This window comes from Rhinoderma darwinii, chromosome 1 (assembly GCF_050947455.1).
Source record: "Rhinoderma darwinii isolate aRhiDar2 chromosome 1, aRhiDar2.hap1, whole genome shotgun sequence".
Classification (NCBI taxonomy): domain Eukaryota; kingdom Metazoa; phylum Chordata; class Amphibia; order Anura; family Rhinodermatidae; genus Rhinoderma; species Rhinoderma darwinii.
Window position 1 is genome coordinate 89025647 of NC_134687.1, and position 25135 is coordinate 89050781.

A 25135-nucleotide genomic window follows, 5' to 3' on the forward strand; every position below is an offset into this window, starting at 1 on the left:
ATGCGTATTGTGGTATTACCTAGTATAAGAAGGGAGCTCAGTTTTAATCTTTACTATGGGTCTCCCTTTACCTCCATGTGTGCCCCTGGTCTATTGCTATGTATTATTTGCTGTGTATTTAGGGCATAAGGTTCATGCTGAAAGCCTTTTTCCCAGGAGAGCGTAATATGTATTGAGTATATTTTTGTCTGTTGAGCAAGCATCTACTATTACTGCAGAAGCCAGGATTGCACATAACTGGATATTAATATTAATATCCCTATACAGAATGTGTTTGTGTATATGAAATTTTAATGAATGATTTCAAGTTCAACCTTTTTAACACTATTTTATGTCGGGCAGAATGTGGTTGGTACCAAGATTAGTTTTAACACTGTTGCCCTACTTCTCTAGGGTCAAATCTGACCACACGATGACTTGCATGGAGGTTACATGTTCCCCAGTGCTTCTGAGGTCCTCCGATTTCCTTTCACATCCCAAAAAATATTCATAGTTTAATTGCCTGTGCCTAGCTGTGTGATCGTGATGTGTACATGTGTATATACTTTAGATTGTGAACCCCACTAAGGGCAGGGACAGATATAAGGGCATTATCTAAAATGCTGTGATGTATGATACTGTATAAATAAGTAATAAACATAACTCAGCATATTATACTGTGCATCCAGGTTGAGTACTGGACAATTGATATTTAGCATTTTACTCCTATGACATGTTTGCAAATTCAAGTAAGAAATCAACATCTTCCATTCATTGATAACTGCTGAGGATAAAAACATAATGCTCACAAGTTAGGGTATGTGCACACGGTAGCAGGCTTTTACGTCTGAAAAGACAGAATGTTTTCAGGAGAAAACAGCTGCCTCGTTTCACACGTAAATGCTCCTCCTCGTATTATGTGAGGCTTCTCTGACAGCCGTAAATTTTGAGCTGTGCATTGAGTTCAATGAAGAACGGCTCAAATTACGTCTGAAAGAAGTGTCCTGCACTTCTTTTGACGAGGCTGTATTTTTACGCGTCGTCGTTTGACAGCTGTCAAACGACGACGCGTAAATGACAGGTTGCCTGCACAGTACGTCGGCAAACCCATTCAAATGAATGGGCAGATGTTTGCCGACGTATTGTAGCCCTATTTTCAGACGTAAAACCAGGCATAAAACGCCTCGTTTACGTCTGAAAATAGGTCGTGTGAACCCAGCCTTATTCTGCAAACTGTGCGCAACACAAATGCTATAACAGCTGTGAGATCAGCAAGCAATTGCAGTACATTGACCTAGCCTGCCGTTTTTTGGAATTGCTTCCAGTCTATGGGGTTTTTATCATTCGTTGAGAAGCATACTGCATACACTCTATATGCACTGCATATATTAGCTGAGTGCATACTTGAGTACTATGGGTTGCTGTGTTGATTTAGGATGAAATATACAGATCACTGGTATCCCACAGTCACAATGACCCAAAACAATTGTAATCAATGCTATATAATTTGGTTTCTATATTGGGAAAAAATAGCATGAGTCATATTTTCTGTTTATGGGCTTTATCATTTAGAAATAAGTCAAGTACAGGGTGAGCAATAGACTTTACAGTGCACCGACCATTAACAATGAAAAAAAATATAGTTATAGTCATATCTTATAGGAGATGCTAATACCATATATCAGTGGTGGGAAACTAGAAGCTTGATTCTACCATACATGTTTGAATCATGGGAAGGTATCTGAGTGCTGGGACTCCCAGCATTGCCAAGAAAAGGTGTCCTCTTTGCAATTTAGAGGTGGCCACACATACATGTAAAACTTCCATTACATACCTCTCAACTTTCAAGTATCGCAAAATGGGACAACCGATGCGTAGCGCAAAGCGCTGCAATTTTTTCCTTTTAAGCCACACTTCTAACCCAGCCCAATCCCCGCCTATACATCCCCAGAACAGCCCACACAGTATCATGCTCCCTTAGTGCCTCCCCACAGCATAATATCCCTCTGGAACCCCACACACAGTATAATGCCCCTATAGCTGCCTCCCACACAGTATAATACCCCATAGTGCCTCCCACACAGTATAATGCCAAATAGCTGCTTTCACACAGTATATATCTCCCATACAGTATAATGCCCCCATAGATGCACCCATACAGTATAAAGCCAACACTGATGTCCCCATACAGTAAAATGCCCACACAGTTGTCGCCATACAGTATGTTTAGACAGATGCCCCATACAGTATAATGCCCCATAGCTGCCCACAAACAGTATAATGCCCCATAGCTGCCCCAAAGAGTATAATGCCCCATTAGCTGCTCCTGTACAGTATGTCGCCTTAGTTGCCGCATACTGTATATTACCGCCTTAGCTGCCATCATAAAATGCCGCCACAGCTGCCCTATACTGTCTAATGCCGCCTGAGTTGCCCCTACAGTATAATGCCCCCTTAGCATACACATGACAGCGAGAGTAAAAATTGGCCATTAAAAATGGATCAACTGTCAGTTTTTCATGGCCGTTTTGCATCCGTGTGCCTTCACATTTTAATCCTTTTCCTGTCCGTATGTCCATTTTTAATGTTGGTCAGTCGTTTGCTATACGTTTTTCATAGCTGTTTAAAAAACAAATGGATTTTATTTGTCAGAGTTTTTGTCCCAATCCCCTGAAAAAACTACAGTGCCCATGTAGACAGTGCCGCAATGCCCCTGTAGATAGGGCCCACATACTTCAAGCACCGACCGTGCTCTTAGTCATGGCACTTCATTTCTTGCCATGACTAAGAGCACGGTCGGTGCTTGAAACGCGTAGGCTCGGGCACACGCCCGCACCATCAACCATCCTGGGACTGCGTCTCGTTCTACATTTTATATCTTCTATTGCCAATAAAAGTGGGATCCACGTATCCTTTTTATCCCGACACAGCGCTGGATCATTTCTCCTTTTTTCTTGCAACTTCCACCGTGGGCCGTCGCGGAGATCCGTGCGAGGTGTCAGGCTGGGACGCAGGATTTGGTGAGCTGGAGGTTTCTCCCCATTTATTCTGAAGCAGGAAGCTGACTGTTCTTCGATTCAGCATTGGATTCAACTGTATCTGCAACCCGCGGACGCAGATACAGTTGACACCGGGACGTACCACCAGCTGCCCAGGACAGCAGGACCCTGCCCGAAATCTGGGACTGTCCCGCTAAATCTGGGACGGTTGGGAGGTATGCAATTAAAGAGAACAGGAGATGTGCAACCAGTGAGTGTGCCCGGCCATGTAAGGTCACCTTTTTGCTGCAAACAGGGGACATTGAATGTAATGTGTGGCCATTGGATATCGTCAAGGGCCACGTTTTGAGGCCCCATAATGTAGTAAATAGACCTTCAAAATCTTCCATTTAATACAAGGAAGGAGACAATTTTACCATGAAAAGTTACGTTTGCTCACCCTGTATTTTAGTATTGTTTTTTTGTGTGTTAAAAATTAACATACTAACATTTTTATTCCCTATATAGTAAATATGTTCTAATTGAATGATGGGTTTATGGTTTGTTTAGCTGACAAGACATGATTTTCTAAACCATACATTGTTCATTAAGAAAAACACTGCTTGCTGTTGAGTATGATCCTTTATAACATACTATCTAAAATAACCTTTTTTTTTTAACAGACTCCTGTCACACTTAATGGGAATTCAGGGAGCCCAGCCAGTCCTATGAGTCACTTTCAAAGACCATTCTCTCCAACATACCCCTCCCCACCATCGCACAACTCTTTGGTCATGCAACACAACAGAACATTAGGTGGGTTTTAGCTGCATTTTTTTTATATGTGATCTGTCACTTTTAATGCTTGTAGTAGTTAATATATCAAAATAACCTCCATAGATGACTTGTTCTGTTGTCAACCCTTTGCTTTACTGTTTATTGTACCAGTTTTCTGCTTTTCTCTTTTTAGTCTTCTGAGTAGACTAAAAAATGTTTACTAGTTCATTTAAAGCGCTGACAAGACTGGTAAGAGCAGACTAGAAATGATGAATGGGATACACTGAACAGTAAGATCTAATTATGCACATCAGTTTTTAGATTTTTTCTGTTAGAATTGGTAAAATAAAAGGTTGTATAGATTATATTGCTTCCACTATCAAACCCAGAAGTACGTCTGTATCTTCATAGGTGGTATGGTAAGACTTCTACGTCGCCACTATAATCTTTACAAACGTAGTACCTGTGCATGGTGCGTATGGAGGCAGACCAAGACAAAAGTGCAAATATATAAAGTTTTATTATTCACAAACCTTTCTATGTCTTATAAATGTACTAGACATAACTGCCATTCTGCACTCACCCTAGTCTAATCTTGCAGTCATGTGTTACTCTTCCCATCTGACCCCACTTCTACTATTTGTAAGTTAGCAAGATACAGTGGACACATGGAGGGAATTAATACATTACAGCAGGATCAGACTACACAGGGTTTCTTTGTAGTCTGTAACCATGGAGACACACAGGTCAGCGAAAATGTTTCTATTCTATTATACACTGCAATATGTGGCTTTACATCGTGGTGCAGATCACCACACTTAAACACAGTATCCGATGGATAAGATATACATGTTTTATGTATGTGTATACAAGAACGAATGCGCAGTATATAGAAATGGATGGTTTAACAGATGATTCACCACACACCAAGCACTACACTGCTTCATTGTTTGTTCCATAACACTGACCCTCTTTTTGACAGCAAGTAAGACTCTGCTAGGTTCTCCGCCTGCTAAGCTATTTTTCGATGTCATGATTATATACTTAGTGATGGATTTCCTCTTAAACTTTAATGAGAAGTAGTAAGTACAATTATCAGTGTAACAATAGTGTGCATTGGTGTAAAGAGGTGTGTCATGAGGCTGTTCCTATGTGAATATGTCCTGTGTGCCACATTAGGAATGTGGTTAATTTCAGCGTAACTACAAAGAAGAGATTCTGAAACAAAAGAGACCTCTGATTTTCTGCCAGAATCAGACAATTGGCTTCTGCGTGCGCTATTTGAAACGCTTATTGTTCTTGACGTTGCTTTTTCACTGTCCTCCAGGGTCCACCCTAATTTGTATAACCTTTTATACTTGTTAGCTGAAAAATGAAATGTTCCATTGTGGTGCGAGAGGATGTTGTGTGACTGCTTAGGGTAATGAATGATGGGAAATCTTTATTCTCTTTCTTTTTTTTTTTTTTTTTCAAGACTGGCAATAAAAAAGATCCTGTGTCATGACTCTATCAGAAAAGTAGTAAAAGCTATGTTAACATCTCTGTGTATATTATATTACCAAAATGATGCTTGTTGTCTGTAGGCGTATAACAAAAATCACCAAGCAGTTATTTAATAATATTCTCTCATCCTCCCTATCCGATGTACAGGCTTGTCCAGATCTCTGTGTCTGCGCCTGCAACATCTGCTTGATGGAATTAAACAAACTGCTCACATTTTTCAAAAGGAATCCCTTGACTTCTCGTGTTCTATTATGTAGTATGATGGCTGTAAAGGATCTGCCAGGCACTACGTCTGTGGATACTCCCAGGATTAATCAGTCGACACCTAAGGCCAGACCTCTTAGACTGACACCGGCTCCCACCAATCAGGGTGGCAGGCTCAGGAGTGGGAGAGCCTATCGCGGCCCGGTCAGTCGGAGTTAGCTCCACCCCCTGTCCATTTATACCTGCCGTTTTCTCTTCCTCATTGCTTGTTATTCTTCTTGGATTCCTGGCCCCACTGCTGCCTTGCTCCAGCCTGCTTCTGCCGTGCTTCTGCCTTGCTTCAGTTCCCGCTTATCCTGCTTCGCTCTGCCCCTGGCTTGCTTCCTGCTCCGTGCTCTGCGTTTGTATACTCCACTACATTCCGATCCTGACTGGCTCGTTCACCTCTCCGTTTCCTCACGGTGTTCCGTGGGCTACTGCCCCTTCCCTTGCTTGTGCCCTGTTTGTATCCCCTTGCACTTAGTCAGCGTAGGGACCGCCGCCAAGTTGTACCCCGTCGCCTAGGGCGGGGTCATTGCAAGTAGGCAGGGACAGGGCGGTGGGTAGATTAGGGCTCACTTGTTCCCTTCACCTCCTTCCTGCAATAACATAATAACAAGCCCATACCTAGTCTACCATTTCTCCTACGCTGACGCTATCATGGACCCCCTTGAGACCCTGACCCAGCAGATGCAGGGCCTCTCCCTACAGGTCCAGGCCCTGGCTCAGAGGGTCAACCAGTCTGACGCTGCCATAGTAGTACCCCTCACCTCACCTCTAGAACCCGACCTCAAGTTACCTGACCGGTTCTCAGGGGACCGTAAGACTTTTCTCTCCTTCCGGGAGAGTTGCAGACTTTACTTCCGTCTAAAACCTCACTCCTCAGGTTCCGAGAACCAGCGGGTGGGTATCATTATATCCCGACTCCAGGAAGGGCCCCAAGAGTGGGCCTTCTCCTTGGCTCCTGACGCCCCTGAACTTTCCTCCGTGGATCGTTTTTTCTCTGCCCTCGGACTCATTTACGACGAGACGGACAGGACTGCCTTAGCCGAGAGTCAGCTGGTGACCTTACGTCAGGGTAGGAGACCTGTTGAGGAATACTGTTCTGATTTTAGAAAGTGGTGCGTAGCTTCTCGGTGGAACGACCCGGCCCTAAGGTGCCAGTTTAGGTTAGGATTATCTGACGCCCTGAAGGATCTGCTTGTTAGCTACCCCTCTTCTGACTCCCTAGAGCAGGTTATGGCCCTAGCAGTACGACTTGACCGACGTCTCAGGGAACGTCAGCTTGAGCGTTTTAATGTTTTCCCCTCTGACTTCCCTGCGATTCCCCCCGAGGTCCCGTCTCCTCGTTCTTCCACGGAAGACTCGGAGGTACCTATGCAACTCGGGGCCTCCATGTCCCCTCGACAACGTAGAGAGTTCCGCAGGAAGAATGGTCTCTGCTTCTATTGTGGGGATGACAAGCATCTTCTGAACACCTGTCCCAGGCGCAAGAATAAGCAGCCGGAAAACTTCCGCGCCTAAGTGATCATCGGGGAGGTCACTTGGGCGCACAGGTATTTCCCGTTAATATGAAACGCAATAAAATTTTGCTTCCCTTTCAGGTCTCGTTTGCTGGCCGGTCTGCCACTGGCAGTGCCTTCGTGGATTCTGGCTCATCTGCTAATATCATGTCTGTGGAATTTGCTATGTCTCTAAAAATGCCTTTTATTAATTTGCCTTATCCTGTCCCGGTATTGGATATCGACTCCACTCCTCTTGCTAATGGTTATTTTACTCAGCATACTCCTGTTTTTGAACTCCTTGTTGGCTCCATGCATTTGGAGCAGTGCTCTGTACTGGTGATGCAGGGATTATCGTCCGATCTGGTATTAGGTCTTCCCTGGTTGCAGCTGCATAATCCCACGTTTGATTGGAATACTGGGGATCTCACCAAATGGGGTAGTGAATGCCTGACGTCATGTCTTTCGGTTAACTCTATTTCTCCCCGTGAGGAGGTAAACACGCTACCTGAGTTTGTTCAGGACTTCGCTGATGTGTTTTCTAAGGAGGCCTCCGAGGTGTTGCCCCCTCATAGAGATTACGATTGCGCCATCGATTTGGTACCTGGTGCTAAGCTTCCTAAGGGTAGGATATTTAATCTTTCATGTCCTGAACGTGAAGCTATGAGGGAGTATATCCAAGAATGCCTGGCCAAGGGTTTCATTCGCCCCACGACTTCTCCTGTAGGTGCTGGCTTCTTCTTCGTGGGGAAGAAGGATGGTGGTCTTAGGCCATGCATTGACTATCGGAACTTAAATAAGGTCACAGTAAGGAACCAGTATCCCCTTCCTTTGATTCCGGATCTTTTTAATCAGGTTCAGGGGGCCCAATGGTTCTCTAAGTTCGATCTACGGGGAGCATATAACCTTATCCGCATCAAAGAGGGGGATGAGTGGAAGACTGCGTTCAACACGCCCGAAGGTCATTTCGAATACCTGGTCATGCCCTTTGGGTTGTGTAATGCCCCTGCCGTCTTCCAGAATTTTATTAATGAAATTCTGAGAGATTACCTGGGAAATTTTCTTGTAGTGTACCTTGATGACATACTGGTGTTTTCCAAGGACTGGTCCTCCCACGTGGAGCATGTCAGGAAGGTCCTCCAGGTCCTCCGGGAAAATAATCTGTTTGCGAAAACCGAAAAATGTGTGTTTGGGGTACAGGAGATACCATTTTTGGGTCAAATCCTCACTCCTCATGAATTCCGCATGGACCCTGCCAAGGTTCAGGCTGTGGCGGAATGGGTCCAACCTGCCTCCCTGAAGGCGCTACAGTGTTTTTTGGGGTTCGCTAACTATTACAGGAGATTTATTGCCAACTTCTTGGTCGTCGCTAAGCCTCTTACGGACCTCACTCGCAAGGGTGCTGATGTCCTCCACTGGCCTCCTGAGGCCGTCCAGGCTTTTGAGACCCTCAAGAAGTGCTTTATCTCGGCCCCCGTGCTGGTTCAGCCCAACCAAAGGGAGCCATTTATTGTGGAGGTTGACGCGTCCGAGGTGGGAGTGGGGGCCGTCTTGTCCCAGGGTACCAGCTCCCTCACCCATCTCCGCCCCTGTGCTTACTTCTCTAGGAAGTTTTCGCCCACGGAGAGTAACTATGATATTGGCAACCGCGAACTTTTAGCCATTAAATGGGCTTTTGAAGAGTGGCGTCACTTCCTGGAGGGGGCCAGACACCAGGTAACGGTCCTTACTGACCACAAGAATCTGGTTTTCCTAGAATCTGCCCGGAGGCTTAATCCTAGACAAGCTCGATGGGTGCTATTCTTTACCAGATTTAACTTCTTGGTTACCTATAGGGCTGGGTCCAAAAATATTAAGGCTGATGCACTGTTACGTAGTTTCATGGCCAATCCTCCTTCTGAGAAGGATACTGCTTGTATTTTACCCCCTGGTATAATCGTTTCTGCCACTGATTCTGATTTAACCTCTGACATTGCGGCTGATCAAGGTTCTGCTCCCGGGAACCTCCCTGGCGACAAGCTGTTTGTCCCCCTGCAATACCGGCTAAGGGTACTCAGGGAAAACCATGACTCTGTACTATCTGGTCATCCTGGCATCTTGGGTACCAAACACCTCATTACCAGAAACTATTGGTGGCCTGGGTTGCCTAAAGACGTTAGGGCTTACGTCGCCGCTTGTGAGGTTTGTGCTAGGTGCAAGACTCCCAGGTCCCGACCAGCGGGCTTACTACGTTCTTTGCCCATTCCCCAGAGACCTTGGACCCATATCTCCATGGATTTTATCACCGATTTGCCTCCATCTCAGGGCAACTCGGTGGTGTGGGTGGTAGTAGACCGCTTCAGCAAAATGTGCCACTTTGTGCCCCTTAAGAAACTACCTAACGCCAAGACGTTGGCTTCTTTGTTTGTAAAACACATTCTGCGTCTCCATGGGGCCCCAGTCAATATAGTTTCTGACAGAGGGGTACAATTTGTTTCCTTATTTTGGAGAGCTTTTTGTAAAAAGTTGGAGATTGATCTGTCCTCCTCCGCCTTCCATCCCGAAACTAATGGCCAAACGGAAAGGACTAATCAATCCCTGGAACAATATTTAAGGTGTTTCATCTCTGACTGTCAAATTGATTGGGTCTCATTCCTTCCCCTCGCCGAATTTTCCCTGAATAACCGGGTCAGTAACTCGTCAGGGGTCTCCCCGTTTTTCTGTAATTTCGGGTTTAATCCAAGGTTCTCCTCCGTTTCTACTGGTTGTTCCAATAATCCCGAGGTAGAGGACGTTCATCGGGAACTGTGCACAGTCTGGGCCCAGGTTCAGAAGAACCTAGAGACGTCCCAGAGCGTACAAAAGATTCAGGCTGATAGAAGACGTTCTGCTAACCCCCGGTTTGTCGTCGGGGATCTGGTGTGGTTGTCGTCTAGGAACTTGCGCCTTAAGGTCCCGTCCAGGAAGTTTGCTCCCCGATTTATTGGGCCTTATAAGGTCATTGAAGTCCTCAACCCTGTATCCTTCCGTCTGGAGCTGCCCCCATCCTTTCGCATACACGACGTCTTTCATGCCTCCCTCCTTAAACGCTGCTCCCCGTCCTGGTCCCCCTCGAGGAAACCTCCTGTTCCCGTTCTCACCCCTGAGGGGGTGGAATTCGAGGTGGCCAAGATTGTGGACAGTAGGATGATCCAGGGCTCCCTCCAGTACCTGGTCCATTGGAGAGGATACGGGCCGGAGGAGAGGACTTGGGTACCTGCTCGAGATGTTCACACTGGGGTATTGGTCAGGAGGTTCCACCTTCGCGTCCCCACTAAACCGGGTCCTCTTAGTAAGGGTCCGGTGGCCCCTCATAAAAGGGGGAGTACTGTAAAGGATCTGCCAGGCACTACGTCTGTGGATACTCCCAGGATTAATCAGTCGACACCTGAGGCCAGACCTCTTAGACTGACACCGGCTCCCACCAATCAGGGTGGCAGGCTCAGGAGTGGGAGAGCCTATCGCGGCCTGGTCAGTCGGAGTTAGCTCCGCCCCCTGTCCATTTATACCTGCCGTTTTCTCTTCCTCATTGCTTGTTATTCTTCTTGGATTCCTGGCCCCACTGCTGCCTTGCTCCAGCCTGCTTCTGCCGTGCTTCTGCCTTGCTTCAGTTCCCGCTTATCCTGCTTCGCTCTGCCCCTGGCTTGCTTCCTGCTCCGTGCTCTGCGTTTGTATACTCCACTACATTCCGATCCTGACTGGCTCGTTCACCTCTCCGTTTCCTCACGGTGTTCCGTGGGCTACTGCCCCTTCCCTTGCTTGTGCCCTGTTTGTATCCCCTTGCACTTAGTCAGCGTAGGGACCGCCGCCAAGTTGTACCCCATCGCCTAGGGCGGGTCGTTGCAAGTAGGCAGGGACAGGGCGGTGGGTAGATTAGGGCTCACTTGTTCCCTTCACCTCCTTCCTGCCATAACAATGGCAGACATTTTAACAATGATTCATGCTGTAGATAAAGTTTGCACTTGTCATTGAAAGACCGATAAAGGATGAGACTGCAAGGCTTAGGGTATGTTCACACGGCGGGGGTCCGTAACGGCTGAAATTACGGGGATGTTTCAGCCTGAAAACATCCCCGTAATTTCAGCCGTACCGGCATGTGCAGGCGCTTGAACGCCGCGTCAATTACGGCCGTAATTAGCGCTGCTATTCATTGGAGTCAATGAATAGCGGCTCCAATTACGCCCCAAGAAGTGACAGGTCACTTCTTTGACGCGGGCGTCTATTTACGCGCCGTCATTTGACAGCGGCGCGTAAATATACGCCTCGTGTGAACAGACAAACGTCTGCCCATTGCTTTCAATGGGCAGATGTTTGTCTGCGCTATTGAGGCGCTATTTTCAGACGTAATTCGGGGCAAAAACGCCCGAATTACGTCCGTAAATAGGCCGTGTGAACATACCCTTATGTAATAAGGAAAGAAAAAGTAGGCACATCATGCCAGGGTTAAACTGGGGCAAGGCAACAATCCTGACCGTGTGTGTGTGTATTTGTGTGTGTGTATTTGTGTGTGTGTATGTATGTGTGTGTGTATATATATATATATATATATATATATATATATATATATATATATATATATATATATATAACCAAAGTTTGGCCTCATGCACCTGGCATGTGTAGAAGGCTGTACGGCAGCACATGGAGTCATCTGGGACTCCGTACGTCACTCTACAGTGCTCCGTGGGGTGCCATTCATGGGAGGTATTCTCCAATAGAAATATTTATTTTTCTGTTGAATTCATACAGAATCAGAGGAATGCGGAGGCAAGGTAGTGTACATAGACAACTAAGGGTATGTTCACGCGGCTTATTTCCAGCCGTTTTTTGGGCCGTAAACAGCTGAAATTATGGGGGGCTCAATGCCTCCAAACATCTGCCCATTGATTTTAATGGGAAAAACTGCGTTTCGTTCTCACGGGACATTTTTGTTTTTTATGCAGCTGTTTGTAAAAACGGCGTGTAAAAAAGAAGTGAATGTCACTTCGTGAGCCGTTTTTGGAGCTGTTCTTCATTGTCTCAACAGAAAAACGGCTCCAAAAAAGGCTGTAAAAAAACGCATAAAAAAACGGCTGAAAATCAGAGGCTGATTTCCCTTGAAAACAGCACCGTATTTTACAGCCGTTTTTGTTTGCCGTGTGAACATACCCTAAGGGTGCCGTATTACTGCTAGGTACAACTCAGGGGTTGTATGATGCCATTAAATCGTTGAGTGCATGAAGTCTTAATGTTATCAACCGCGTTTAACCAGAGTGGTTTATATAGTTTCGTAGCACGTTTGAAACAATGGCACCTTCCAGCATTTCTGACTTTAGTGTGCCTAATTAAAGTGGAGTTACTACAGGCCTTCAGTATTTTATTAGTCATAAGTTGGGGTTCATTAACTTGTTGCAACCCAGAAAATCCCCTAACACACATTTGCAAAAGTCCTAGCTGTCAGATCAGGTCCAGGCCTAGTACAGTGATCATCATTGCTATGATCTAACAGTAAAACACAAGTGTACAAGATATATGTAAGTTTGATAAATATCCTCCGCTCTTATGTCCTTTTGTGGGTAATACCTACTTTGGCTGTGATATTTTTGGGACTTCTGCATCCCTCTCAAGTGAGAGAGTAGTCTCTATTTTTCTTTGTGTCCCTATTCTGTTCTTGGCTACATAACAGCATGGTGTACTATATCATTATTTATTGCTGTTTGTTGCTGATTAGTTTATATATTTAACTGATATGTCAGCTTTATGCCCATTGAACCTTAAAGGGAATGTGTTGCTAGAATTTTTTTTATTCTAGTGAGGGAGCAATTCCCAAAATTGCAGCATTGGCATGTGGTAAAGCAACCACATTGCTTTATGCTGCAAAATTTGAGAAGACACTCGCTCAAACAATCCCCCCCAGGAGAAAGGAGGGGATTGAATGTACAAACCTCCTACAGTGTGTGCCGCCATTTTTTGAGTGAATACACAGTGTAGTAGGCTTGCATACAGTGGTAATCACACAGTAAAACACGAACAAACACAGACATAACTTACCTGCTCCTGCCGCCGCCACTCCCTCCGGTCCGTCCGCTCCGTCTGCTCCCTCCGCTCCTAGTGCTTGCTTCAGAACACATGTCCGGAAGCCGCGACCGGAAGTAGTAATCTTACTGTCCGGCCGCGGCTTCCGTTCCACAAGAAAATGGCGCCGGGTGTCGCTCGGCCGAAAACCTTCCATTTGGACTGTGTGGGAGCGGCGCATGTGCCCTTCCCACACAGACGGCGTACACCATAGTGAATGTGAACGGCTTCCGTTCGCATTTTCTTTGGGGATGTGTGTGCCGTATTCCATCTCTGTATGTGTCGTTAATCGACACATCCAGAAATGAAAAAAAAAAAATGGCAGCCCCCATAGAGAAGAAAAAGTTAGAAAATAAAAAAAAAGTAAAACACAAACACAAATAAATAAAAAAATGTTTAATAAAACACTAAAAGCAAATTGATATAAAAATAAAAAATTCCGCGACACCCGTCCTTTAAGTGGGCCTTTTTGATTATCTGATACGTTGGGAGGTGCACTTATGTTTAAAATTGCCTATAGCGTAAACTACATTTCTACCATACAGTACTGTATGGTTATTTTGTTCCAAAATCTAAATTATTTTCTATTGTGGTGCAGACTCTACGGAGTCTTACTCCCAGCAGTACCAGTCAGAAGTGATCCGGAGCAGCAGCACCATTCCGATCTGCAGGACCTCAGAAGAAGAGAAAAAAGTCACTGTTGTTAAAGCACCACACTATGCAGGGATTGGACCTGTTGATGAATCGGGAATACCGACGGCCATTAGAACGGTAGGAGTCAAAATCTATTAACTGTTTTTTTAATGGTTTAATGCAATATTTTCCCCTCAGAACATATCAGTTGATCAGACTAGTATCTTTAAAATATGGATAAGGAGTTCTCAAGGAATACTGTTTCTATGTTTTAGCAAACGTCACTATAAATGGGAGTAATATATTTGTGGAATACGTGAAAACTCTATAAAATTGGACATCTTTGAGTCTTCGAGCACAATATCCCAGTTTATATGTAGCATTTATCTATTTTAGAAAATTAAGTAACTTTGTAAATACACTGTATTACAGATATAGCAATCTTTATCTTTACTCTTAGGGTCAGTTCACGCAGAGTTTGTTTGGCGCTCGTTTCTGAGTGTTTTTCTAAGTGTTTTGCCTGCGGTCCTTCAATGGCTGTGGGTGAAAAATGCCACGAAAAAAACATGGAAAAAAAGTGCAGGCAGTTCAAAATCTGTCTCAAAATGATAGTAGGAATTCTGAGGCAAATTTTCCGGCCTGCAAAAACTCGTCTGAAAAACTAGTCTAAAACAAAGGCTCAGTTACACAATTTCTCTTCTTGAGTCTATGGAGATCTATGTGTCATCCATCACAGGCTTCACCACACTAGTTTTGCACGGGGGGGGGGGGGGGGGGCAGAACCGTCTATCACCAGCTACCACTGATACTTAGGTTCCTGTCACACAGGTATAACGTAGAAGAATATAACGCAGCCTCTCTGTCTGTATACTTATGGTTTCTCCGCTTATTTAGGAGAATTTAGAAAGAATTTTGATCAGTGTCCCCCAGCATGCAGAAATGGTATGATCTTTAGCTGGTCATGTGATGCTGTGTATAAACATCATGGGATTGATAGCATAGCAGAAAGGAAGAGAAAGCTGGGGAAATCTAAGAACCAAGATGGAGGCTTTGTTAAAGCACAGACAAGGCAGCTGTTCAATAAGTAAGTACAGTATACATAAAAGAAGTGTAGAATGTGGTATACAGTCAGGTGGGGAATGCAGACATGGAAAGTTGTGTTTCCACTGGAGGTCTTCTTTAAATATGCATGCAGACATTTAGGCAACAGGATTTTTTTTTATTTTTTTTTTAGAATTTCTCAATAAACAAGTTTCTAAAGGTGTGCTTCACTTTAGTCAACTCTTACTAGCCGGTAGATCCCCTTTGCGACTAGTTGATTGTGGTTTCCAATTAAATCATTCTGCATTTATGTAAGGCATACATGTTAGTGGTGCTCCAAAACTTCTTTGGTCTGGCTAATAGTGAGGGGTCCCAATTTAAGCATTACTTTAGGGCATATAGAAAGATGTATTAAGAAATATATAAAACAACATGTAACAGTTAACAGATAACATTTTACCCACTTGCCAGTTTAGACGACTATTTAGTAACTTTCATGGGCCTCACATCCATAAAATGTGTAATTTTCTTTATTTGTTCGTGACTAGTTTTAGCTGATGCAGCCACCAAGGCTCAGCTACTCTTGAGGTTATCACTTACTGAGTCCAGTATGTGGCTTATACGCAGACATTTGATCTGGAGAACATTTTTGACAGTATGGCTCCTCCTTTGAAGACTACTTTCCTTTTTCACATTCCACATATACGGTTTAGAAGGCTGACTACAAATTTTTTTTTATGATGTTGTTTTTTCCCAGAATGTTTTTCTGTGATAATGCAGTAATTTTACCAACTTTACAATCGATGCTTCTAATGGTAAATATACAATATAGGGGTTATTACTGGCTGAGGTCAGGCATAGAAGACTTTTAGAATAAATATATTTATTGTATATGATTTGATAAAAATTCTATAACATTTACTGCAGCTTGGCTGATAAGAGCTATAATTTAGAAGTTCCCGTCTGACAGCTTGAGCCTTCTGGGAAACCACTTCCCAATGTAGTTTATATCTTGGTTGTGCACTTTTAGGCATCATGCACATGACCGTAGCCATGTGCATGGCCGTGATTTTCGGGTCGGCCTGCCACGGAGTGACAAATTGCGGGCCGTGCACATGGCCGCAGCCATTATTTTCAATGAGCCAGGACCGCAGAACACGGCCGTAATAAGACATGCCCGTTCTTTCTGCGGTGCGGGCTCCTGGGCCATGCACGGACCGTGAAAACCACGGTCGTGTGCATGGCCCCATAGGAATGAATGGGGCCGCAATTCTCCCGTGGATTTTCGGGGGAATTGCGGCCGCAAAAGCACGTTCGTGTGCATGAGGCCTTATTCTGAATCTGATGATGCATTACAATATATTGTATGAAGAAAATGTGGTGTCCACACAGAAAAGCTTTAGTCTTAGGAGGGGGTTGAAGAGTAATTATAGAATGTTTTGTTAAAAAGCTACAGGTAATTTCTACTGGACTGTTTGCTATCAGCTTCTTAGAAGTTTTTTTTCCCCCCTGTGCTGTTTGTGCTCTGAATTAATGAGACATTTTGTTCTGCCCTTTACCTGTTCTACATTGAAGCTTTCTATAGCACATTTTGTTCATGTGTTAATTACAATATATTGGCATAATCCTTGTACAGAACCACACACATCTAAAATATGTTCATGTTCCTTTCATAACACAAAGTAATAATATGGGGACAGCTATGAAAAAAATGTCTTACTTGCATTCAGTGGCGTAGCTAGGTTCTCCTGTACCCGGGACAAAGATCCCGTCCCGTCCCCCCCCCCCCAACTTTTTTCCCAACATCTCCTTTCCCCTCACCATGTTTGCTTTCTCTATCAATCAATGAGGTGTCGTTTTCTTTTTAAAAACATTTTTTATGTAACTCGAGCATAAAACCATATGTATATTTTACAAGCAATTTAGTTATATACGGTAGTTAACATAACAATAAATTTTATAGAAAATCATTAAAGAGGTCAGCGTGCCTGACCAAAACAGATTGTATAACTGAGGCTTATGAGACTATATGGTGACAGAATGGACAGCCTCCCATTTTAGATAGAGCCGCACCCCCCTTGTCGATAATGCCACACAGCCCCTCCCTTGTAGATAGTGCCACACAGCCCCTCCCGGTGGATAGTATCACACAGCCCCTCCCGGTGGCTAGTGCCACACAGCCCCTCCCGGTGGCTAGTGCCACACAGCCCCCCTTTGTAGATAAGGTTACACAGCCCCTTCCTCTAGGAGTATAATCCCAAAGCAGAGCGTTGCCTACACTCCCTGCTGGGGATTCCGCACCTAGAGGTAGCACTTAACGTCACTGTCCATATAGGGAGAGTGACATCAGGGGCTCCCTCTAGGAGCGGAATATCCAGCCAGAGCGTCGGCAACTATCTGGCCAAGGATTTCGCTACAGGAGGAGCCGCTGATGTCACTGTCCATATATGGATAAGGACAACGCAGATTCCCTGTGGGAGTGGAATACCTGGCCAGCGCATTGGCAATGCTCTGGCCTGGGATTCCACTCCGGGAGGAGTGAATGGCAGAGCAGGGAATGGCCAGTTTTCCTGCTCTGCCATAATTTTAGAAGGTATCGGCATCCTGAGGACGCAGATACAATTGAATATGGCAGTGTCCGGGACTGTCTCTGTAAATTTGGGACATTCCCAGCAAGTTTGTGACTGTTGGCAACTAAGCCCAAATGTCTGGAATAACATATTTTTATAGACTGTATATCCGATTATTGTAAAAATCCAACAAGGAACAATTCACAAATACACAGTAATTCAGAATATATAGTGACATGGACTTAAAGAGGCTCTGTCACCAGTTTATAACTTCCCTATCTCCTACCTAATCTAATAGGCGTTTTGATGTAAATAACTACTGTTTGTTTTTTGTTTTTTTTTTAAAAAAATGTTTATTATTGACCATTTCTGAAAGTTTTTCGATTTATGCAAATTTTTTCTAAATGCCCAACTGGGCGTTTTTGTTTTTTGAAAATAACCAAGTGGGTGTTGTATATGAAGGTGACCTCCAGCCGTGCTAGTACATTTATCCGAATCTGCAGCGGCTGGAGGCGATGTCTGTTCAGTCTTCCATCGCACCGGTGAAGGACCTGCGGGTGGAAGTCACGTCACAGCGTGATCTCGTGAGATCACACTGTGCTGTGAATCAAGCTGGGCAGGAATGAAGAGAAGTGTTTGACGCTGATTGATCAGCATCATACACCTTTCTATACAACGCCCACTTGGTTATTTAAAAATAAAAAATAAATAACACCCAGTTAGGAATTTAGAAAAAATTAGCATAAATCGAAAAATGTTCAGAACTTGGTCAATAATAAATGTTTTAAAAAAAACAGTAGTTATCTACATCAAAGCGCCTATTAGATTAGGTAGGAGATGGGGAAGTTATAAACTGGTGACAGAGCCTCTTTAAGTACTACGCAGCAACAGATCACCATGAGCTTTTATGATGTTATCTCTGTCATTTGTGCCATCTAGAAGTAGTGGGAACAATGACATATATAAGAGAAGATAACAGAGTAGAACATTGCCAATTACAACAATGTTTGCAATACTGGTAATGATCAGTACTGCCAATTGTCGTATTCAGTCTTAAGACAAGAAGAATAACAAATGCACTTTATTAGCGTATTATGAAGCAATATTAGAAATTACTTTACTAGGTGAATCAATAATTGTGATAAAGAATTGGAGATATGTGTAAACATGTACTAGAGCAGAGTTGTTGAGGTTCTACCAGACTGATCTTGCAGCTACATAAGACCTGGGTTATACGAAGACGTTTTGCAGCGCTGCTGATTTTAACTAACTTTTCAAACCACTTATTCTAATCTAATAGTATACCAGATATATTACCTTTGTAATTTACTTACAGTTACAATTTAGTTGTTTTTTTCACTGCAAATTCTGTGTGAAGTTACTGCCACTAGGTGTCTTCCTTCCTGTAATCTGCTGTCCAGCCCCTGTTGTCAAGCAAAATCTGTCTCTAGTTACAGAGCAGGGGAGATGGACTGCAGGAAGTGGGGAAGTGTCTCTTCACTGCCTGCCCATAAGTCTATGGAGAGGGGAAGGGAAGCACGAGGGAGCAGAGAGAGAGGCACAGACATGCTGCCCATACAAGTCTATGGAGAGGGCAAGGGGAACGGAAGGAGGAAAAGAGGAGACACAGACTCACTGCCCATACAAATCTATTGAGAGGGGGAGCAGAGTGAGAAAGACACATGCAGATGTGCAAGAGCTTCTGGTAAGATTTATATCTCACCCTAGTGCTGGATTCTCAGCTATACTGCTCATTACTGCTATATAGTCTTCTCCATGCGGCTGCAGCTTCCATATATACTAGTCCTTTTCAATGAATTAGAATATCATCAAAAAGTTTTGATTTATTTCAGTAGCTCAATTCAAAAAGTGAAACTCACATATTGTATAGATTCATTATACACAGAGCGATCTATTACCAGCATTTTTTTCTTTTAATGTTGATGAGTATAGCGAACAGTTAATGAAAACCCAAAATTTAGTCTCTCAGAAAATTTGAATATTATATAAGCCCAATTTCAAAAATGATTTTTAATGCCGAAATGTAGGCCTAATGAAAGTATATGCACTCAATACTTGGTCGGGGCTCCTTTTGCATGAATTACTGCATCAATGCGGCTTGGCATCAAGGCGATCAGCCTATGGCACTGCTGAGGGGTTATGGAAGCCCAGGTTGCTTTGATAGCGGCCTTCAGCTTCTCTGCATTATTGGATCTGGTGTCTTTCACCTTCCTCTTGACAATACCCCATAGTTTCTCTACGGGGTTTAGGTCAGACGAGTTTGGTGGCCAATCAAGCACAGTGATACTGTGGTTATTACACCAGGTATTGGTACTTTTGGCAGTGTGGGCAGGTGCCAAGTCCTGATGGAAAATTAAATCAGCATCTTCATAAAGCTTGTCAGCAGAGGAAAGCATGAAGTGCTCTAAAAATTTCCTGGTAGACGGCTGCATTGACTCTGGACTTGATATAACACAGTGGACCAACACTGTTGCTCAGCAGGAGCGGATTAAGTAAACCATAGGCCCTGGGCTGTTCCGCAAATTTGTGCCCCCCTTCCCCACTGCCATGTCTATTGTGAACACCACCTTTCTGTGAGAGCATTTACAAATGGGTGCTACGATTCCTCTTATCAAAGGGCTGTGTCCTTACATACTGACAGTCTCCAACCATCGCTGACTGTATGACTCTGTGTAGGGACACATCCTCCTGACAATGGGAATGGTAACACACATTTGTCTTCGTCCTGGGTACACAAAGACTTTATGTGGTATACATGGATTTCCTACAACAGACCTGTCAGGAGAGGGGACAGATCCTCTATAGATCCAGCGACTTACAAGTGATGTCTTTTCTGATGGGAGTCGTTCTCTTTTCTTCTTCATCTGACACAGACCAGTATGGCGACTTCTCCTGATGAGACATCTTTGCTCCCCGCTTCTGCAGCCATTTCCAGCCTCTATAAAAACACAAAAATTCAGACACCAAGGCCCAGGCCCATACATTAAAGGGGTTGTCCAGGCACGGACCGGTTTTTCATACTGATGACCTATAAATGTGCCCGTACAACCCCTTTTACTCAGACTAATAAATTAGAATGCATACAGACCCCAGACCTTCTAAACTATTGCCGTCCCCAGACCAGACCCCTCTAAGCAAATACAGACCCCCAGACAATCATCCTAAACAAATACAGACCCCAGAACAAGCTCCCTAAATACAGACCTCGGACCAGACCACTCTAAGCAAAGACAGACCCCAGAACAAGCATCCTAAACAAATACAGACCCCAGAACAAGCACCCTAAACAAATACAGACCCCAGAACAAGCACCCTAAATACAGACCTCGGACCAGACCCCTAAATACAGACCCCCCTAAACTAATACAGGCCCAGACCAGGCCCCCTAAATACAGACCCCATAAACTAATACAGACCCTAGACCAGACCCCTAAATACAGACCCCCAGACCTGACCGACCTAACTCCCTAAACTAATAGACTCCAGACCAGATCCCCTAAATATACAGACCCCAGTATATTTAGCTTAATGAGTCTGTCTAAAAGTTGTAGGCTCGTCCACTTACAGTAAACCATGCCCACTTTCCCTCCATGATTATTCCAAACTGGCGAACGCTGTGAAAATTAAAAATAAACTTGCACAAAAATGATGTGTGCCATCATTTTTTTTTTTTTATTTATTTTTTTTTTAATTTTATTTTATTTTTTTATTTTTTTAATTAACCTAATAATAAATCTAGGCCATCATGTATTAGGAGACATTGATACATTATATTATGAGCTAAAATTTGGTATACAAGGCATTAGATATTTTCACTTGTGAGGAAAAAAATGCTATTCAGACATAAAAACAAACATAATGTTCACAATATTTCTTCAGGTTTATGCAGGTTCTTTTCAATTGCAGTCGTATTGTCTGGATTTCAGCTTTATTCACTGTTTGCGATTTTGTCTGTTGCTCTTCCAAACACAGAATCGACACTTTCCTGCGTGGTGCGCTGCACACACCTTGTTGTGTAATATACAGCGATATTTCTGCTTTTTGGTGGTTCGTTCAGAATAATGTATTTGACATGGACGACACTTTTATTATGGCCTTCATCATCTGACATAACTAATAAGATTGTAGCACTATATCATTATTCTAAAATCAAGGCTGAATTTATCCTTCTGATGTCTATGTAATTACAAGTTTTGGTACCCAATGTCAGCAACCGGTCAGGTACGTAACTTTAGGTTCTGGACCCCGTGAGTCTTTACAGTGAGTTCAACAGGTAGTCTTCGAACCAACAACCCCTATTCATTTGCCCTATCCCTCCATATGAAGAGTGGAAAGCCACTAACAATCAGCATCCCTCCCTCTGGCTGGCTTATGCTGTCCATGTTTTACATGGTCAGACATTTATTTCTACTACAGTGGATATACAGACGTTTACAAATGCCCTCCGCAACATCATCTAGGTAGGCAATGTAGTTCTTTTTATAAAACCATTGAAGGAAAAAGTTATTGCATGCAGGGGATTAAGAGTCCTTCCTTCACAGGCAATGGAGAGTGCACTCTAGTGCACAAGGTCAGACAAGGGATTTAAAAAAAAAACTACCGTAGCAATTTTATCATAGTTCTAGTACATATACTGTACCGTGAATATTTTTTCATTTAACATATTGTGCTCATTTATAATGACAGAATGAAAATTGTGCAGATCCATATTTATAGGGATCAAAGGAAGTGTATGGTAGATCGTATGACTATGTAAGTTTTTTTTTCGTGTATCTGGCAGTTTTTTTCTTTCAACCTAGCTTGTTATATAGTGTGAACAATTCAGCATTTCATGTTGAATGTTACTATCTCCACATAAACCTTTTCATTGCTGGTAAGTTTTACTCCTCCGATCATCTGCAGAATGCTTTTACCATGGTTGGTGCTCCTAGGCAAGGAATTTTTTGATAAATGAAAATAACAAGCTGCATTGTACAGATAGCACAAGGAAAAATGTGGCTGGTATTGTGGTACAACAGGTTGGGTTAGTTCTTCTTGTATTGTACATTGAGGAGATGTGTGTCTGCCAATAACTAGATCACCCGAATCAAGATTTCATCTCGCAGGAGGCAGAGAGTGAAGTGATCGTAGACATGGATTTTCAAACAGATAATTCACAGTCAGTATCTAGCGATCTGGTAGCCCTTCTGAACAAATTGGTAATTTTGGGTATTTTTATCCTTTTGGCTGATTTCTTAATATTTTTAATTCCATAAATAATTTTTCTTTTGGTTTTTCTTACCAGACTGTTGACAGACCAAAGGACTGGTACAAGACAATGTTCAAGCAGATTCATATGGTCCACAAGCCAGGTATGTGAATGCTCTTTGTATTGTGCAGGAAGAAATATTATTTTATTTGTTATCAGATTCTGCATAGTATTTAGACCAACACATTCTTTTCTCATTGACATTGTTTATTTTAAATGGTGTTTTATCTATAAACAGGTCCATTTCCTTCTGACTCTAAAAACTGCATGTTGCCTAGAAAAAACTGACTGCATAATGTCTTCATTTAGTTTGTTAACTACCAAAGGAGCGGTTCTGTGTAGTAGAAGGGTAGACCATGCGTGTAATGATAGGGATTGCAGAGGTAGCTGTCACACCAGGGCCCTGGATCCTAAGGGGTCTAAATAGACCCTCTGTCCCATATGAGGAAACCACTACTACAAATTACGCATAATACCTGGAGGACTCTGTTATAGATTTTGCATTGAAACCCAGGAACTTCAAGCTACATTTCTGTGGTAGGCAGCCTCCTATTATTTTTAAAGTCCTCTTTTTTTTCGGAAAATACTCAATCCATCATTAATAATAATAAGAGGCAGCCATTTTTTTGGCCCGACCCAAATGTTTATGAAGATAATTGTTCTTGGTTTTTTTATGTACAGTATGTGCCATGCTACAATTTTTCTAAACCTATTGCTTTAGGATTCTTTAGGAGTATGTCACACAGTGCTCTGTATCTTTTGTTTGTAACTCTGAGTTATAGTTCCTGAATCAGTTGACCCAACTTGAGCTTCGCATCCTAAACTGATTTACCCACCATCAAGATATATTTAGTTGAGTCAAAGTTACATAGTACGGTTGAGAAAAGACATATGTCCAAGTTCAACCAAGGAATTTTTTTATTATTGCTATAGAATACAAATTGTTTTTTTTCCTCAAATTCTTTATTTAACAAATTTTAATATAGAATCATAAAAAACAGTAGACCATAAAAAAGGCAAATGGGTAAAAGTTGAGGGAGGAGTAAGCAGAGTAGCTAAATCAAGGAGCGAAGTGCCTGGGGAGAACATTATCAATCAGTTAGTCCATCTATATAAAGAAGTACAATGGGGACATAAAAATAGGAGATGGAGAGAGGTCAGGACTAGGAGAGGTATCCAAAGACATAAAGTGTGAGATAAGTGGAAAAGGGTGGTTAGGTGGCCACAACGAAAAGTTCTACATAACTACGCAGGGTGGAGAGAGCGCAAAGCAACAAGACATAACTTAATTGGTAATGGTGCGGTAAGTTTCAGAAGACTGAAAACTTACCCTTTCCCACCAGATATGTGAAGCATGTAGAGGCCTCGGGGTGAGAGCATTCAACTCCTCTAACTGCTGGACAAAGGAGATTTTCTAAAACTAATCATCCAGAGAGGGGGGCTCAGGATGCTTTCAGCGATGGAGGATTACAGTTTTGACTACCTGAAGGAGATGGCATATAAGAGGCCTCTTATAAGTGGGCATAGCCGTGGGAAACCTGAATAGGAGAACTCCTTCAAGTGTGTGGAAGATACATGTGTGCGGTCTAAACATTCACTCGTGGTCACTCCATTACCAGAGGAGGGCCATCATTAATACTGGGAAAAAATAGACCAATTTTGACCAAAGCTTGGAGCCACCACTGTGGATAAAATATAGAATAGGAGAGTGGGTCTCAATAAGGTCATAGAGACAACAGTCCAGGAGACCAACACCGCCGATGTGCCGTCTGAAAGTAGACTATACAAAGTCACAAACTGGCGGCCCAGTGTGGTCTAGAAGTATGTTGGGATGGTGACAAGGATGGTCTGGGGGAGATAAAAACATAATTTTGAAAACCGCCATGGAAAAAGAAATTAAAATGGTTTGCTTTGAGACCGTTTTGATACAATGTATATTTAACCCCTTTGAGATGCAGCCATTATTTAATGTACTGGGAAACTGAAATACATTTTTTCTATGGGGAGGAAATGGGAAATGGGAAAAAAACTTTGAATCCACCTTTTTGGGGGGTTTTTTGTTTCGTATTTACGACATACATTGTGCAGTGAAAACTACATGTTAACTTTATTCTACGGATTGATACGATGACGGAGTTACCAAATTTATATAGTTTCTTTCATGGTTTATTACTTTTATAAAGAAAAAACGTTGTTAAAAAACAATCGTTTTTTGTCGCCATATTTCTGAGAGCCATAACTTTTTTATTTTTCAGTCGATTTAGCGGTGTGAGGGCTTATTTATTGCATGATGCTCTTTAGTTTTTATTGGGGTACATGCGACTTTTTGATCACTTTTTATTTGGGTGTCTTTATTATAATTTTTTTTTACGACATTCACTGAGGGGGTTAAATATTATATTGTAATAGTGCAGACTTTTACGGACGCGGTGATACCAGTTATGTAAGCTTTTTTTTTTAACATTACTTTAGGCAAAATATGCAAAAAAGGTTTTTTATTTAACTTTTAATATATATATTTTTTTTGTACATTAAAAAAAACCTTTAACTGTATTTAACTTTTTTTTT

At 42.9% G+C, this 25135-nt stretch overlaps 1 protein-coding gene across 1 annotated transcript in view; it reads left to right on the forward strand.

The window, feature by feature from the left end:
• Positions 1 to 25135, forward strand: part of SORBS2 (sorbin and SH3 domain containing 2) — a 333928-nt gene that overhangs the window by 243958 nt on the left and 64835 nt on the right. The window contains exons 8-10 of the mRNA XM_075860172.1: positions 3641 to 3773; positions 13653 to 13825; positions 22604 to 22670. Coding sequence (XP_075716287.1) covers positions 3641 to 3773; positions 13653 to 13825; positions 22604 to 22670 — 373 coding nt within the window. The remainder of the gene's footprint in view (positions 1 to 3640; positions 3774 to 13652; positions 13826 to 22603; positions 22671 to 25135) is intronic.